This window comes from Zophobas morio, unplaced genomic scaffold (assembly GCF_036711695.1).
Source record: "Zophobas morio isolate AGI-343-1 ecotype UQ-CSIRO unplaced genomic scaffold, CSIRO_AGI_Zmor_V1 ptg000006l, whole genome shotgun sequence".
NCBI classification, from domain to species: Eukaryota; Metazoa; Arthropoda; class Insecta; order Coleoptera; family Tenebrionidae; genus Zophobas; species Zophobas morio.
The window spans coordinates 7,723,109-7,738,878 of NW_026972111.1; the positions used below are offsets into that span (position 1 = coordinate 7,723,109).

Here is a 15,770-nt window from a genome sequence, read left to right on the forward strand (position 1 = left end):
TGGATTTTCAATTTTTCGTTAAACTTTTCGATGTTTTAATTTTTCAGTTTTTAAATTTCTGGGTTTTTCGATTTCTCGAGCTTCCTATATTTCAAATTTTCAATTTTCCCAATTTTTCAATTTTTGATTTTCCAATTTTTCTTTTTTAAAATTTTTCGGTTTTTCAATTTTCTGATTTCTCGATTTATCGAATTCCTCCGTTTCGAGTTTTGATTGTCCATTTTCTCGATTCATCAATGTTTTCAATTTTTTTAACTTTTCTTCTCGACTTTCGACTTCTCAATTTCACGATCCTCTGATTTTCGATTTCTCCATGTCTCAGTTTGTGAATTTTTCGATGTTTAGATTTTTGGATTTCTCGGTTTTTCGATTTTTTACTTTTGGACTTTTTAATTTTTCGATTTTCGAATTTTTATTTTGTGATTTTTGATTTCTCGATTTTTTCAATTTTGCGAAATTTATATTGTTCAATGTTTTAAATACAGATTTTTCGAGTTTTCGATTTTTGTACTTTTCAATCCTTCAGTATTTCTATTTTTCGATTTTTCAATTACTGACGGTGCCAAATTTTCAGTTTTCCGATTTCTTAATTAATCTATTTTTGATTTTCCTATTTCTCGACTTCTCAAAATTTAGATTTTTCAGTTCTTCAATTCTTCGATTTTTCGACTTTGCTTTTTCGATTTGTCAATTTTCCATTTTTTTAATTTCTTTATTTATTGGATTTGCAGTTTTTCGTTTTTTAAACTTTAGATTTTTCAATTTTTCGACTGTTTTAAATCTCTATTTTTCAATTTTTCAACTTTTCGATATTTTAATTCTCAGTTTTTAAAATTCTACATTTTTCTATTTCTAGAATTTTTTGTTATATATTTTAATTTATCAAGTTTTAACTTTTCAATTTTTCCATTTTGGCCTTATATTGGAAAATCGAAAAATTGAAAAATCGAAAGTTTAAAAAACGAAAAACTGAAAATCCAAAAATTAAAAATTCGAAAAATCCAGAACTCAAAAAATTGAAAAGTCGAAAGACTAAAAAATCCCAAAACCGAAATACCCAAAAATTGAAAGATAGAAGAAAAACTGATAAATCACAAAATTGAACGAAATTTCCAAAAATTGGGGAATTAAAAAATTAAAAAATTGAGGAATCGAAAAGTCAAAAAACCAAACTCGAAAAATTGAAAAATAAAAACCTGAAAAATCGAAAAATTGAAGAACTGAAGAACTGGAAAATTGAAACTTTGGGGAGTCGAGAAATGGGAAAATAAAAAATAGATTAAATGATAAATCGTAAACTAAAAATTCAGAAATGTCAAAATTTGAAAAATTAAAAAATATTTAATAACTGAAAAATCGAAAAATCGAACAAAATTTCAAACATCGAAAAATTAAAATATCCTAAAACTGAAAATGGAGAAATCCAAACATCAAAAAATCAAAAAAATAAAAATTAGAAAATCTAAAATTTAAAAATCGAAAAACTGAAAAATCAACAAATCATGAAATCCAAACTCCGAAATTACAAAAAATTGGAAAATTGAAAAATCGAATAATTCAAAAATAAAGAAATCGAAAAATTGAGGCTAAAAGTATGTATAAATTAATACAAAATGCTTCTAAAACATTAAAATAACTGCACTTTCCCAAAAAAAACTATTGCATGATAACGGTTCCACTAGTATTGCTAATTTAGGACGTTTTGCTAGTATCAAACACAACTAAGAATTAATCCTTACTTAAATATAACTTGTTTTGTTTGATCACTAAATCGTTTAAGTGCAAAAGATGCAGAGAGAAAAAATTCTACCACTATCGAAAGTTTTACATCTTTAGAATTAAAATTCGGTTTGATTGATTTTAATAATAATAATAATAATAATAATGATATTTTGCTCCTTCTTCGACGCTCATTTCCTCCATTAGCGATATATTCGCCGTCAGGAGTAGTAAAAGATTCGAGTTGCTGTTTTAGAGTAAAAATAATTATCGTATTATTAATCAGTCGACTGTCAAATGTGGGAATAAAGATTACGGTTCGATTGGTAATCACCCTCCATCTCGTAACAAATACAAATTGCTGATCGGAATTGATCGTTCAATGTATTAGCCCTGATGTCGTAACTTTCCAACCCAACATGCCAATTCACACGTGACACAGACACCCCTTACCACGAAAACCTGCCATACAAACAAATGTGTCAACTCACGAACTCCTCAAACGTGCCTAAAATATCTCACCCAACCCTCTATAACGCATCTCGTACAAAATTCAGCAGCCCGTTTCCCGAATCTTGACCGACCTTCAAAGCAACAACTCCATCATTTATCCACCACTTCACACCTTCCTATTGATCTAAAATCTCCTCACCTGTTACCCTTAACGACGTAATTGATCAGCAAACCCCTTTGTGCTGAGGTATCAGTTTCCGTCTGCTTTACGAAACGCCGCCAGCCCACCCCTGTTTACAGTGCCGGTTTAAAAAAATGTACGAAGCGCGCCCTTTTTAAATATTTACCCGCAAACAACGATTTCCGATCCGCAATCAGAAAAACTCATTTCGTCGAGTTTATTTCGGACGTGGCCGACCCCGACACAGATTACCCTCCTTCGCATGTAAGGGTGCTCCTAAGTTCTATCATCCACCCCAAAATTGCGGTGTCGATTCCCCTCGGACGGGGCCAGTCGACATCGATTACGAGGTTCCCACCCACCCCCGGAGGGCCTGAGATGGGATTACACCTAAAGAATTTGCTGGACGAGTTTATTTGATAAACATGTACGGGGTCAATTTTCAATAAGGATAATGGGGTGAGGATGGTGACGTCATCGACACTTGATTGTTGTAACGAGGTTTATGTGAGCTAATAGGGGGGCACCTACGCTTGCTCTTAATATAATTGTGGCAGTTTTGGCTGGTGAGAGTGAACAAGTTTTTCAAAAACATATTCGACTTGGTGTTTTTCTCATGGACAACCTCGCTTTGAATTTATCTGTACTGTGACTATTACAAATGTCGTTGAATTTACTTAGAGAGAACTACAACCTCTTCTCCACACTTGCTAGATCGCTGTTTGGAAATTATAATATCAATAATAATATTAATAATATTTTTACCAAAATATCTCACAGACTCGATCTCTTTTGAAAAACTTCATACAATTATCTACTGTGTAGCTTTAACTTGTATTCAAATTAACACATTTAAAGATAACATAATAAATACAAACACCAATCGTATACCTTCCACCCCTCATTAGGAAACACGGTTAAATTATAAAATTAATAACATTAGAAAACAACTAGGTCAAATAACACAGTACCTTAGAGGAGTTAAAACACCACATATCATGACATGTATGCATTCGATACTGACCAACAATAATTTTCATCAAACTGATTACGATGAGTACAACACAACACTATCCCAAATTAAAGATACCTTATTACAAAAGCTTTCCTTATATAGTAAAAGACTTAAAAGATACAAACAATCACATCTCAGAAAAATTCATAACACTAAATTTTTAAACAACGAAAAACTATTCTATCAACATTTAACTAATTCAAGCAAAACTCAATTACCTGGTGAACTTCCAAGTTCACAGGATGTAACAACATTTTGGTCAAAACTTTGGTCTCAAGAATTTGAATTTAACCAATCTGCCAAATGGATTCCTCAAATATCCCATAAACTACCCACAGTTACACCAATGAACGATCATCAGATAACACTTGTCGAATTAATAAATACCATCAATAAGACACACAACTGGAAATCACCAGGACCAGACAAAATCCATAATTTTTGGATAAAAAAATTAAATTGTGTACATATTCATTTACTACATCACTTAAATCAGTTCCTTTTGACCCATCCTCCTTTCCAACATTCTTATGTCATGGTGTAACATACCTAAAACCTAAAGATAACGACACAAAAAATCTATCAAAATACAGACCTATCACATGTTTACCGACAATCTATAAAATATTAACCTCATGCATTACACAAAAAATCTATCAACACTGTTTTAATTCTGACATCATTAATGAAGAACAGAAAGGGCGTATTAAAGGATCCTTTGGTTGCAAAGAGCAATTAATCATAGATTCCATCATCTGTGAACAAGCTAGAAAAGAAAACCGAAACATATATACTGCTTTTATTGATTATAAGAAAGCTTACGATTCTGTCCCTCATTCCTGGCTATGCAAAATTCTAGAATTATTCAAAATTGATACTAAAATGTGCACTTTTCTCAAATGATCCATGGAATTTTGGAAGACCACCCTCCAAATAACCTTAAATGAACAAACAATTCAGTCAGATCCAATAATGATCCGAAGAGGAATTTTTCAAGGCGATTCTCTTAGCCCGTTATGGTTCTGCTTAACAATAAATCCCCTCTCCGATATCCTGAACAGCAGCAATTATGTGTTCAATATAAGAATTAACAAACAAAGAGAAAACAGAATAAGTCACTTGCTGTATATGGATGACATAAAAATATATCCAAGTACACAAAATCAATTAACAAACCTATTAAATCTGACTGAACAGTTTTCCGGTGATATTGGTATCTGTTTTGGTATTGAGAAATGTAAGACCCAAGCAATCAGAAAAGGCATCCAACACCAAGTACCACATATAACCCAGAATAACGAAATAATCGAAGCCCAAGAACGAAATGATACATACAAATATCTTGGTTTCTGTCAATCCTCCCACATCAATCATACCAAAACGAAAACACAGTTGAAAGATCAATACCTAGCGAGATTAAAATTAATATTGAAGACACAGTTAAATGGAAAAAATTTAATGAAAGCAGCAAATACATTCTGCGTTCTACTGCTAACATATTCTTTTGGAGACATTAAATGGTCAAAAACTGATCTTGAAAATTTAAACATCGCAACAAGGAAAATCTTCACACAGTATAGAAGGCATCATCCAAAATCGTCGATTGAAAGATTCTCATTACCAAGACAGAATGGAGGAAGGGGTTTCCAGAACCTAGAAAACTTATATCAGAGACAAATCTCAGATTTGAAGAAGTATTTCTTGAAACGAGCGGGAAGAAATGAAATGTTTCGCACCATCACAAGAGCAGATTTGAACCACACAACCTTAAATCTGTCGAACACCGAAGAAATCCACACCCCCCACACAATAGACAAAATAATAAGTGGGCTAAAACAAAAACAACTACATGGAAAATTCTACAAAGACTTATAAGAAACTTATTTCAACAAGAAGATGTCATTGATTTTGTTAAAAAAATCAAGTTTGTATACCGAAACAGAAGGATTTGTGTTTGCTATTCAAGACCAAGTAATCAATACCAAGAATTACAGAAAATACATCATCAAAGATCCGAATATAAGAAACGACTGCTGTCGCCTCTGCAAAGCAAAACCTGAAACGATCCAACACATAATCTCCTCCTGCAGCATCCTGGCACAAACTGACTACAAAGCTAGACACAACAACGCAGCCAAAATCATTCACAAAGAATTAGCAACACTTATGAACTTAATCGAAGATACGACACCCTATTACACTTACATTCCATCTCCGTTCCTTGAAAATAACAAATACAAATTATACTGGGATCGCACAATACTTACAAACTTAAACATTACAGCTAACAGACCAGACATCATACTTATCAAAAAACACACGAACGAAGCCATTCTCATTGACATTGCTATTCCTAACACAAACAACATTATTCAAACATACCAAACCAAGATTTCAAAATATCTACAATTATCGATAGAAATGAAATCCATGTTGAATCTTAAAAAAATTTCAATTTTACCTTTAGTTATCTCTAATATAAGTGTAGTCCCAAATAGCTTAATTGAGAATTTAAAGTCTTTGCATTTTAATGATTCAATAATTGTCAAAATTCAAAAACCTGTTTTCTTAGGAACATTAGATTAGCACCAGTAGGTCAGAGTAGTGTAAGTCACTTTCCAAGTGATGCCCGGATAAATGATCGGTAGTTACGCTAAACTTTTGGGGATGGGGTGAGATTAGAGAATAATAGCAGACTAATTTGTATGCTGTAATTCTAGAATCTCGAAAGTTGTTTTGTTAATCTAATCAATGCACATCATTACTTGGTCTTAATACCCGTAATGATAGAAGTCTTGCCTGAATACCGGTCATTTCCGGGTCAGTGGTGGGTCTTAATATTTATTGATTTCAACAGGAAGAAATCCCAATTACAGAAACCAAATAAACTAAAAATAACTAGAAAATTGACAAAAAAATTAAGTAACCTTAAACATAATAAGAGTACATCTTAAATATATATGTAATATTATTCTACAATCTTTAGCAAGTTCGCAGAGATCAGAATTAATGAATCATGATGAATATCACAATTATTAGAAATACAGTTATATAAACCGCACATTAAATTAATTGGAGATCTATTGGCGAGTATTTAGTCATGGTATAAGAAAATTAATTTTACCCAAGAGCACACAGAACAATCAGTTCTATTATGAAGAAGATTATATAAGAAGCGAATCAAGAGCATATTTCGCCGAGTATAAAGTGACGTAAAATTAAATCTCTTCAAAAGATCTGAATGCTCAACAACACGTGGGGGGTAAACACCGTCTTGTAAGAAAGCTAAGAATTTTGAAAATTGTCTTGGATTGCGTAGATGGGGTACCAAATAACTGTTCCGTACTCCAGTCTTGATCTTACCAAATGAAAACATAATATGATAAGAGTTCGCTGATTTACAAATTCTCTACAAGCTCAGCAAGAATCTGCGCACAGTCTTTAAATAAGAAAGAAGAAATTCCATCAATACCCATTGTAAAACAACCCTATTAGAATTAGTGTTAAAAATGAGCTGAGACTACTCCATAGGTTTAGAAGCAATAAACACACTATCGAAGAAGTCTGCAAAAGCCTCAACAATTTCAGATAAATCAGATAACTCATTAGTAGTATTAATTTATTATTTGGCTTACAGGCTTAATAATATTCCCAGTAGGGGTACAAATTAACTTAATCTACATAATACAGATGAATCAATAAAAATAAATAAAATAAATGTTCGAGTTTTATAATATAAATGTTCTATTCCTTCTGCTTGCCCACCCCTTGCCATAGTTCCCTTATCTTCCGTACTTCTTTCATCCAGTCCAGGCCTCTTCCATCCTCGTTTAGCACTTCTTCCCTACTTTCCTCCGATTCTCTCAATCCTTCCCATCCTTCCAGCATATGCTCTATTGTTTCTCCCTCTCTCCAACATATCCTACACCTTCTGTCAATATCATCCATCCAAAAATTATTCTCTTTCTCTTCATTTCCACACCTAAATCTCGCCATCATTCTTTTCTCCTTTATACTCTCTTTGTGTGTGTACTTTGGTACTTCATTCTTTACTATGTTTCTAGACTCTGCATTATATCTAGACTCCGATATTCTCGATCTGCATTCTTGCTTATCTATATCTTTATCTTTATCTCTTACACTCAGTTCTTCTTTCATACTCCTTCCCATTTCTCTCATTCTCTCCATTTATTCACATGGGGATCCTTTTCCTTCATAAAACTTGTCTCTTTCGTTCCAAACATGTTTTCCCCCTTCCTTTCTTATTTCTTTCCAACATTCTTGCAATATTCATCTCTCTCAGTAAACTGCTCTTCAAATCCAACCGCTCTTTTACCCGCTTCCACTCTCATTTTCCCCTTTTTTGTTTGTTCTCTCACTATATACCCCGGGTATACTTTTCCAATCCCAATGTCCATTTCAAGTATTTTTCTTGCACTCTCTCTATCTCTTCATATCCCTCCATCCCCAAATATCAGCTCCGTACATAAATACACTTTCGATCAAACTATCAAACATCATCATTCTTCTCTTATAATCATCTCCAAATTTTCTCTCTCCTGTTCCCCCTACTATTCCTATCACTTTGTTCGCTTTTCGGACCATTTCTTGAATATGCGCTCTATCTGAGTTATTGCTCTCTAATGTATATCCTAAGTACTGGAATTCTTTCACCTGTTCAATCTTCTTCCCTCTCCATGCCCACTCTTCCTTTTCCTTTCTTACTTTCTTCCAAAACACCACCATTTTTGTTTTCTCCACATTCACTTCCAATTCCTTTTTTTGTACGTACTTCTCGAAACTTTTAATCATTGTTTTCATTTCTTCTCTTTTCTTTGCCACAATCACCAAATCATCTGCGTACGCCAACGACCACACTTTCTCTTTGCGCACTACCACCCCCCCTGTCTGTGCTTTTCTGAACATTTCATCTATATCTCCTATAAGCTGCAAACAATGCGGGGCTGAGTGGGCATCCCTGTCTCACTCCTCAATTTGTATAAAAACTCTCGCTCTCTATTCCATTCACTCTCACTTTATTTACTGTTTCTTTATATATTTCTTCCATTTTCGTTGCCAGGTACGCGTCTACTCCCTTTCTCCTCAAATACTCCCTCATTTTCTCTCTATTCACGCTATCAAATACTGCTTTGAAATCTATGAACAATGCGTACATTCGTCCACCCTCTTTCCTTATTTCTCTTCCCACTAAATGCCGCAGGATGTACACATTGTCCATAGTACCTCTTCCTTTCCTAAACACTGCCTGACCATCTGGTAACATCTCCTTTCGTAACCTCTCATCTAGTATCATTGCGTAAATCTTGTACGCCGTATTGAGCAAGGTGATCCCTCGGAAGTTCTTCACATCACTTTTTTGCCCCTTTTTAAATAATAGGATTATTATACTTTCTCTCCACTGCCCAGGAAACCCTTTTCCCTTCCAAACTTCGTCTACCACTTCCCATATCCTTTCTTTCACTCCTTCTGTCCCGAACATCTACGCTTCGTTCTGGATTCCATCACCTCCTGGTGCCTTTCCTCTTTTCAGTCTTGCAATCTGTCTTCCTATTTCATCTTTTGTTATTTCTGAACCTCCCCACATTTCTGCCGTCGCGTCGTTGTGATTCCTTTATTTATTTTGCAGTATTTTTCCTCACAACCTCCCAATAATTCCATAAAATGTCTTTTCTATTCATGTATTTTGATTTTCCTATTGACTTCAGTCTTCCTTCTCCGTTTCTTGTTTATATATCTCCATATTTCTTCTTCTGTTTTCAGAAACTTTATTGTCTTCTCTTCTTCTTCTCGTTTTTCTATTTTCTTTCTTCCCATTCTCTTCTATAATTCTCTCTTGCTTTCGCTTGCTCTTCCATTTTCTTCCCTTGCTTTTCTCTTCAACTCACTACATTTTCCGTTCCATCCATTATGCCCCCCATGTCATATGTATATCTTTCTTTTTTCCGTAGCTTCTATGATTAAGTTAAATCTCAGGGGAACTAACAATTATCAATAAATCACTCTTGTACCGACAATATCAACAGAAGGAAAGATGTTGGTTACTAATGAAAAATCGTTCTTAATGCAAAAGTAACAGTTTTTAGCGGCAAAAACAACTCCGCCACCTCTAGACAAACTTGTATATTCCATAGAACGATCTTTACGAAAAACAGTATAGTTGGTTAATTAGAAATGCCAAAAGATGATGAGTTTGGAGATTTATCAGAGGTAGAAAGTTTGACGTCTTAAGTTTTGTACAAATATTTTTTCTTTTTTCTTTGTTTCTGCTTCCTTTTCTTCTAACATATTCATTCTACATATTTACATCAGTACTGCTACTTTTCTTCGTGTAATATTTATTTTTTCTCTTCTCTTAGCTGCCCCGACTTTTGTTCTTTGGTTCTTTGGTAACTTGTTTCTTACTTTCTTGTACATTGTTCTCATTTACCTTCTGTTTTTCTATTTTCAAATTCCATCCAAACAGAATTTGGTTCCAACAGCATGGGGCACCGCCACATTATGGCGCAAATGTAAGGATTTTTTTGGATAGTCAATTTAATGGAAGATGGATTGGAAGGCGTGGATAAATAGAATGACCACCTAGGTCTCCGGATCTGACATCTCTTGATTTTTTTTACGGAGACATTTAAAAAGTCGTGTTTACATGAACAGACCCAATAATTTAGACGACTTGAAAGCACAAATTCGTCATGAAATGACTCGTATAATTCCTCAGAGTATTGAAATTTCCATCAATCAGGTCTACCATCGTCTGGGTTTGTGTCAGATAGTGAATGGGGAACAGTTTGAACAATTTCTATACATTTTCATATGCAGATAAATAAGCTTTAGCAAATAAGGCAATCAATAATTTAAAAAGCACCCTTCCCTCGAGAACTGGCTCGTCTAACTTGGTAGAATTTGAGGAATTAGTTATTAATAATTATCCCCGCCCACCCACTCTGTCTCCTTTTCAGTGATTGATTTTATCCGATCTGAATGAAATTAGTGATTTTATACCAAACAGAAATAAAATTTGTCGTTAGAATGAGAAGAAGGTGGGTGGGTGGGGCTAGTTCTTGCTAAAATGAGAAAGTTTAAAAGATCATTTAGAAGAATAGAAGAAATGAAAAAAATAACAAAATTAAGTAAAATTTTTGAACAATTAAGAGAAGAATGAAAATGCAGGGTGTAAAAGATAATCCAAAGAAGTAAAAAATTATGAAAATTTAAGAGAATTTAATTTCAATGTATAGAATAATTTGGTAAGGGATATTCTCAGGGAAAACAAATCAGAAACGAAATTTCTGTTCTAGACGAAGATCATTGAGATTAGGCCATTCTTAGAAGAAATTAAGTAGAAAAGAGAAATAAAGGAACAAAATTGCAAAATGGGAAGCTTAGAATTAGTTTTGATGAGAAAACGAAGGCAAAATATATAGATCATTTAGAAGAATAGAAGCAAAAAAATCAAAAAATTAAGAGATGAATGAAAAAGAAAGGTGTAAAAAATGATCCAAAGAAGTAAAAAACTACGATGATTTATGAGTTAGACGAATTTAATTTCAAAGTATACAATAATTTTGTCGTAGATATTCTCAGAGAAAAAAAATCAGAAACGAAATTTCGTTCTAGATGAAGATTCTTCTTCTTTCTTTCTTCTTCTTAATTTCTTCTAAGAAATTAAGAAGAAAAAAAAATACAGGAACAAAAATGGCAAAATGGGAGAATAGAATTAGTTTTGATGAGAAAACGAAGGCAAAATAAATGGTTCGTTTAGAAGAACAGAAGAAAAAAAAACCATGACACAGTTAAGTAAAAATTCTGAACAATTAAAAGAAGTATGAAACAGAAGGGTGTAAAAGATGATTCAAAGAATTAAAAAATTACGATGATTCATAAGTTAGATTAATTTAATTTCAAACAAGAATACCCGGATGTGTCCACCTCAATGGAGCAGAATTGACCCCACCCCATGAAATAGTAAACGCATTTAAAGAATATTTTCAGTCTGTGTATACTATCTCATCAGATCCTAATTATGTATGTAACCCCGAAATTAAACATGTATCAAATGAAGTGGTGACAATTTCACATATTAGTGAAAAAGAGATTATAAGTGCATTAAAACGTAGCAACAACACTTTAACTTCCGGTGCTGATGGGATACCGAATTTTCTATTACGCGATTGTGCCTCCATACTTGTTACTCCTCTATATATTTTGTTTAATCCAGTAATAAAGAATAATAAATTTATACATATGGAAGAAAGCCTGTGTAACTCCAGTTCTTAAAAAAGGACATCCTGCTCAAATAAATAACTATATAGACCCATTTCTATATTGTGCAACTTCGCAAAAATTTTTGAATCGTGATTGTATAACCAGATTTATTCAACTATCAAACATATTATCTCTCCTTACCAACATGATTTTGTGAACCAGAGATCGACAATAACGAATTTGGGGTGCATTACACAATTTGTTTCGGAAACTCTCGATAATAGAGGACAGCATAGATCATAACATTCTATTAAATAAATTGTCAGTTCTTGGTTTTTCGAACTCTTTCCAGTTTGTTATTTTCATACATGACTAATCGGCACCATTCAGTGAGATATCGGAATTTCTGGTCTGAACCCTATACTCCAACTTCGGGGATTCCTCAAGATTCAAATTTAAATCCTCTCTTGTTTTTCCTATTTGTCAATGATCTACCCGAATTTATCAATAACGATAAGTTACTCTTCGCAGATGATCTGAAAATATACGCTAAGATTAATTCAGTCCTGGATTGTGAGAATTTACACGCTGATTTATGTTCTTTATTTAGATGTTGTGCCCTGAATAAATTATATTTAAATGTATCAAAATGTTTTGTTATATCATACACTAAAAAAAGTTCCTTTGTTGTATTCCTAGATGATCGATGGTGTCACTCTAAACAGATCTCAAAAGATCAAATATTTAGGTATCATTTTTGATACATCTTTTACATTTGTGGACCATATTAACGACGCAGTACAAAATGCATTCAAATCGTACGGCTTTATATACCGAAATTGCAGAGATTTTTCGAGTATAAAAACCAATACTTATCCTTCTTTATTATTCATTAGTAAGATCAAAAATATCAAAAGATGTATAGTAAAATAGAAAGCTTAACATGTTTTTGCATTGCAAATGCTGCGCTTTTTATTAATTTTGTGCATTACTTTATCATAATCCTGTATGTGTAAACTCGTATGCAAATATATGTATAAAGTTTCTTATAATAATTTATCATTCACAGTTCTAGGAAAAGTGTTTTTTATTTTGGAACATGATTGGTTTTTAATCCTTATTTTAATAATTATCACTTTCTATAATATTGTTGGTCACATATACAAAAATTGACTTTCTTATATAAAATTTAAAATCATAAAAAGATTGCCCATTTTGGACAACTGACAACTGTTAACACTGGAAACAATAGTGATTAGATGCGATTAACAAATTTTTATAATAACATAAGTGATTTTGTAGCCCTTTTTACTTTCGAACAAAATTCCGCGTCTATTATGGAGGTACCTACCTAGGTACTTCCATGGCTTCTATACTTTTTTGTTCTGCGTTTGTCCATTCTACAAAATATAAAGTTTAGACTTTTTTCGCTTATTCGTTCGTCGCAAATAACGTTCACCTGATACATACGTCCTAATAATTACGTTTTGAGTGTTTTCAGTAGTCCAACGCAGGAATTATATCACGAAGAAACGTGATAGTGCAGGTGCGTCCAAGATCTATAACAGAGATGTTAAGGGTTAAGAAGTAGCATTTATCAAGAACAAGAGATTTTGTCCCCTTAACACATTCATGTCATTTATGCCGCTTTTTTTTAAAGTACAGTAAATAATATCCGCAACTTTATATACGACTGCGTATAGTAAGGTGCATACTCATACAACAGTTGTAGGCCACAGCACAGTATAGAGATCATTCAGTAGGGACAACTCGCTATTTTCACTGACCCGTTTTCATGGGTGGTCGTTTGTCTTGTGACCGTATGAGGGCGCGCAACGCAAGATACTTCTCTTTCTTACACATTGAAACATTGAACTGAGGTACTTTGGTTATCTAGTGACTAATGTGAAATATTTGAAATTTGGAAGTTTAGTTAAGTGTAATTTTCACAGACATTCTAAAAAACATTGTTCATGTTTTGATGGAACCATTGTTTACTGTTTAATTTTTTTGTAAAAAAATAAAATGTATATTAGCGTTTTCTAACAACGTTGAATTTTACAACCACAAGAACATTGAAAAGAAATTAATGAAACGTAAAATCGTAATCGGAAAAGCGGGGCCAAATCTTAATTTCAACACGACATCGGTGTTATAGGGCGCTTAATTTATTATTTTTGTAGTATACTGTGTGATTTGTAAGATCAACTACAAACTTTCATTGTTTTTACACTATTTTAATTCTTTTGCGATTGTGATAATTTTTAAATTGGGTGGCGACATCTATAAATAATTTAGGCAACGACCACCCATGACGGCTTAAAATTCGAGTCAGAAAGATTAAAGGCGCCGACACGAGTTGTCCCTACCAATTGATGTCTATACTGTGCTATAGGCTCTTTGTCTAAATTACACACATTACATAGGCAACCAGGATCACATTCAATGTTTACTAGTCAAGACCTTAAAATTCAATAGACAAAATTTGGAAGAACACATTTTTTACAATACAGGACATTTTGGTTATTAAATACCTAAAATTTCGTTTTATAACACCACAAAAAAGTAAGGTTGCAAGATATAAACATGAAATTCTTATAAATATGTAATTATCACAGTCATCAATTTATCAAACACAAAAAAGTACAATTATTACTATTAACTACACTTATGTATTGGAAAATGTAACGCTGTCTCAATAGACACAAATTCTTTGCCTGTTGTTTTCATTCCTGCATACGCAATGCAATCATTTGCAACTAATCCTGATGCCACAGTTTTATTCCCACCATTAACTGTCCCAGCCTAGAAATAACACAATTTTTTAACAGTTCAAGACCAATTCATATTTCTTACAATTAACTGTAACTGTAGGAGTGATGATAAATCCTCCAATTCAGTTTTACTTGCATCTATATGAACTAGGCCTCCATGGTTGTTTATGACACAATAAGACCCGACTAAGGAATTATTGGCTATCAAGTGCCGAAAAACTTCAACTTTTAATGTGTCTGCAACAATTTCTTCACTTTCCTGTAAATACGTAAGTTACGAGTGTTATTTGACCAGAATTTTTACCCACTTTATCTAAATCTGGGTGGACCAAAGCAACGTGATCATTACACACGATCACGTTTCCTAAAGCAGACAGTCTGTCTTCCAGTGTTCTAACTTCAACAGAATCGGGCAATTCACGTTTTAAATGTTGCAGCTCTATGTCAGAGGTTGTTTCAGGTACGATCAGTCCATTTTTATTCCCTACACACATACGCCCTATTACTCTGCAACCTGCCAGTGAGGTTTTCACCACAGGAATGTCAGGCAAATCGTCCTGTGCGACTCTAAGAAATATTTACAAGATTAATAACATAAATAACGTTTTCTGAAAATTGTGAAATTACTTGCAAAAGTTGTCTGATTCCTCCTCATCACAAACGAGCAAATAGGAATTCGTCAAGTTAAGAAATGCGCCAACATCGTCGCTATTACCAATGCTTGTTCTTAAAGCTTGTGTCCACTTCTTTTGTGTTTCCCATACATATCCGCTATGTGATCTTCGGGTACGAAAAGCTTGGGCCGACAAATCCTGGGTATTTCCGTAACAATATTTATAATCTTTTGAATATCGAGCTATATACCACCAACGATTTTTCTCCCAGGTACATGTATAATTACGAGTCGGAACTACTTCTGGTTCTATTTGTTGTTCTAATTCGCCAGTTGGTTCTGCGGACATTGTTAAAATTGTTGCAAACGTGTAAACACACAACGATGTAAATGCACTACTGAAAATTCGTGTACCAGTCCACAATTTATACGCCAATTTATACATTTGTGGGATCTGTAACAATATTGTGCAATACTGAATAAGATTAATACTGGGGGTTATGACCACAGTGTTATAATGGTTGCCTAATTTAAAAAAAACTAAAGAGGAGTCAAGAGGGCTGTCTCTTATTTTATTGTTTGTTTCAGTATGTCGTATTGTCGTAGTGTTTGTCACAGTATTCAAGACAATTGTCATTTTCGATGATAAAGCATGGCCGACTAGTATAAAGATAAATAAATAAATAATCTTTATACTAGTCGGCCATGGATAAAGTCAAACCAGAGATAACAGAGATATGACAGCTTTTGAATGCTCCATAAGAAATGCATGGGAGCGAAGTGAACACAGAA

General features: G+C 33.4%; 1 protein-coding gene across 2 annotated transcripts; it reads right to left on the minus strand.

Annotated features, from left to right (window-relative positions):
- Positions 1–14,183: 14,183 nt before the first annotated feature.
- On the minus strand, positions 14,184–15,764 carry LOC135123453 (eukaryotic translation initiation factor 6-like). 2 transcript variants are annotated; one of them, XM_064048106.1, is made up of 5 exons: positions 15,700–15,764; positions 14,993–15,432; positions 14,674–14,932; positions 14,448–14,624; positions 14,184–14,396 (listed from the first exon to the last, which is right to left on the minus strand). In XM_064048106.1, the coding sequence occupies exons 1-5, from the start codon at positions 15,736–15,738 to the stop codon at positions 14,250–14,252; spliced, it is 1,062 nt and encodes a 353-aa protein (XP_063904176.1). In that variant the 5' UTR covers positions 15,739–15,764; the 3' UTR covers positions 14,184–14,249. The 2 variants fall into 2 exon arrangements, with proteins under 2 accessions (XP_063904176.1, XP_063904175.1); XM_064048105.1 differs by lacking the exon at positions 15,700–15,764 and adding an exon at positions 15,484–15,630.
- Positions 15,765–15,770: the final 6 nt, after the last annotated feature.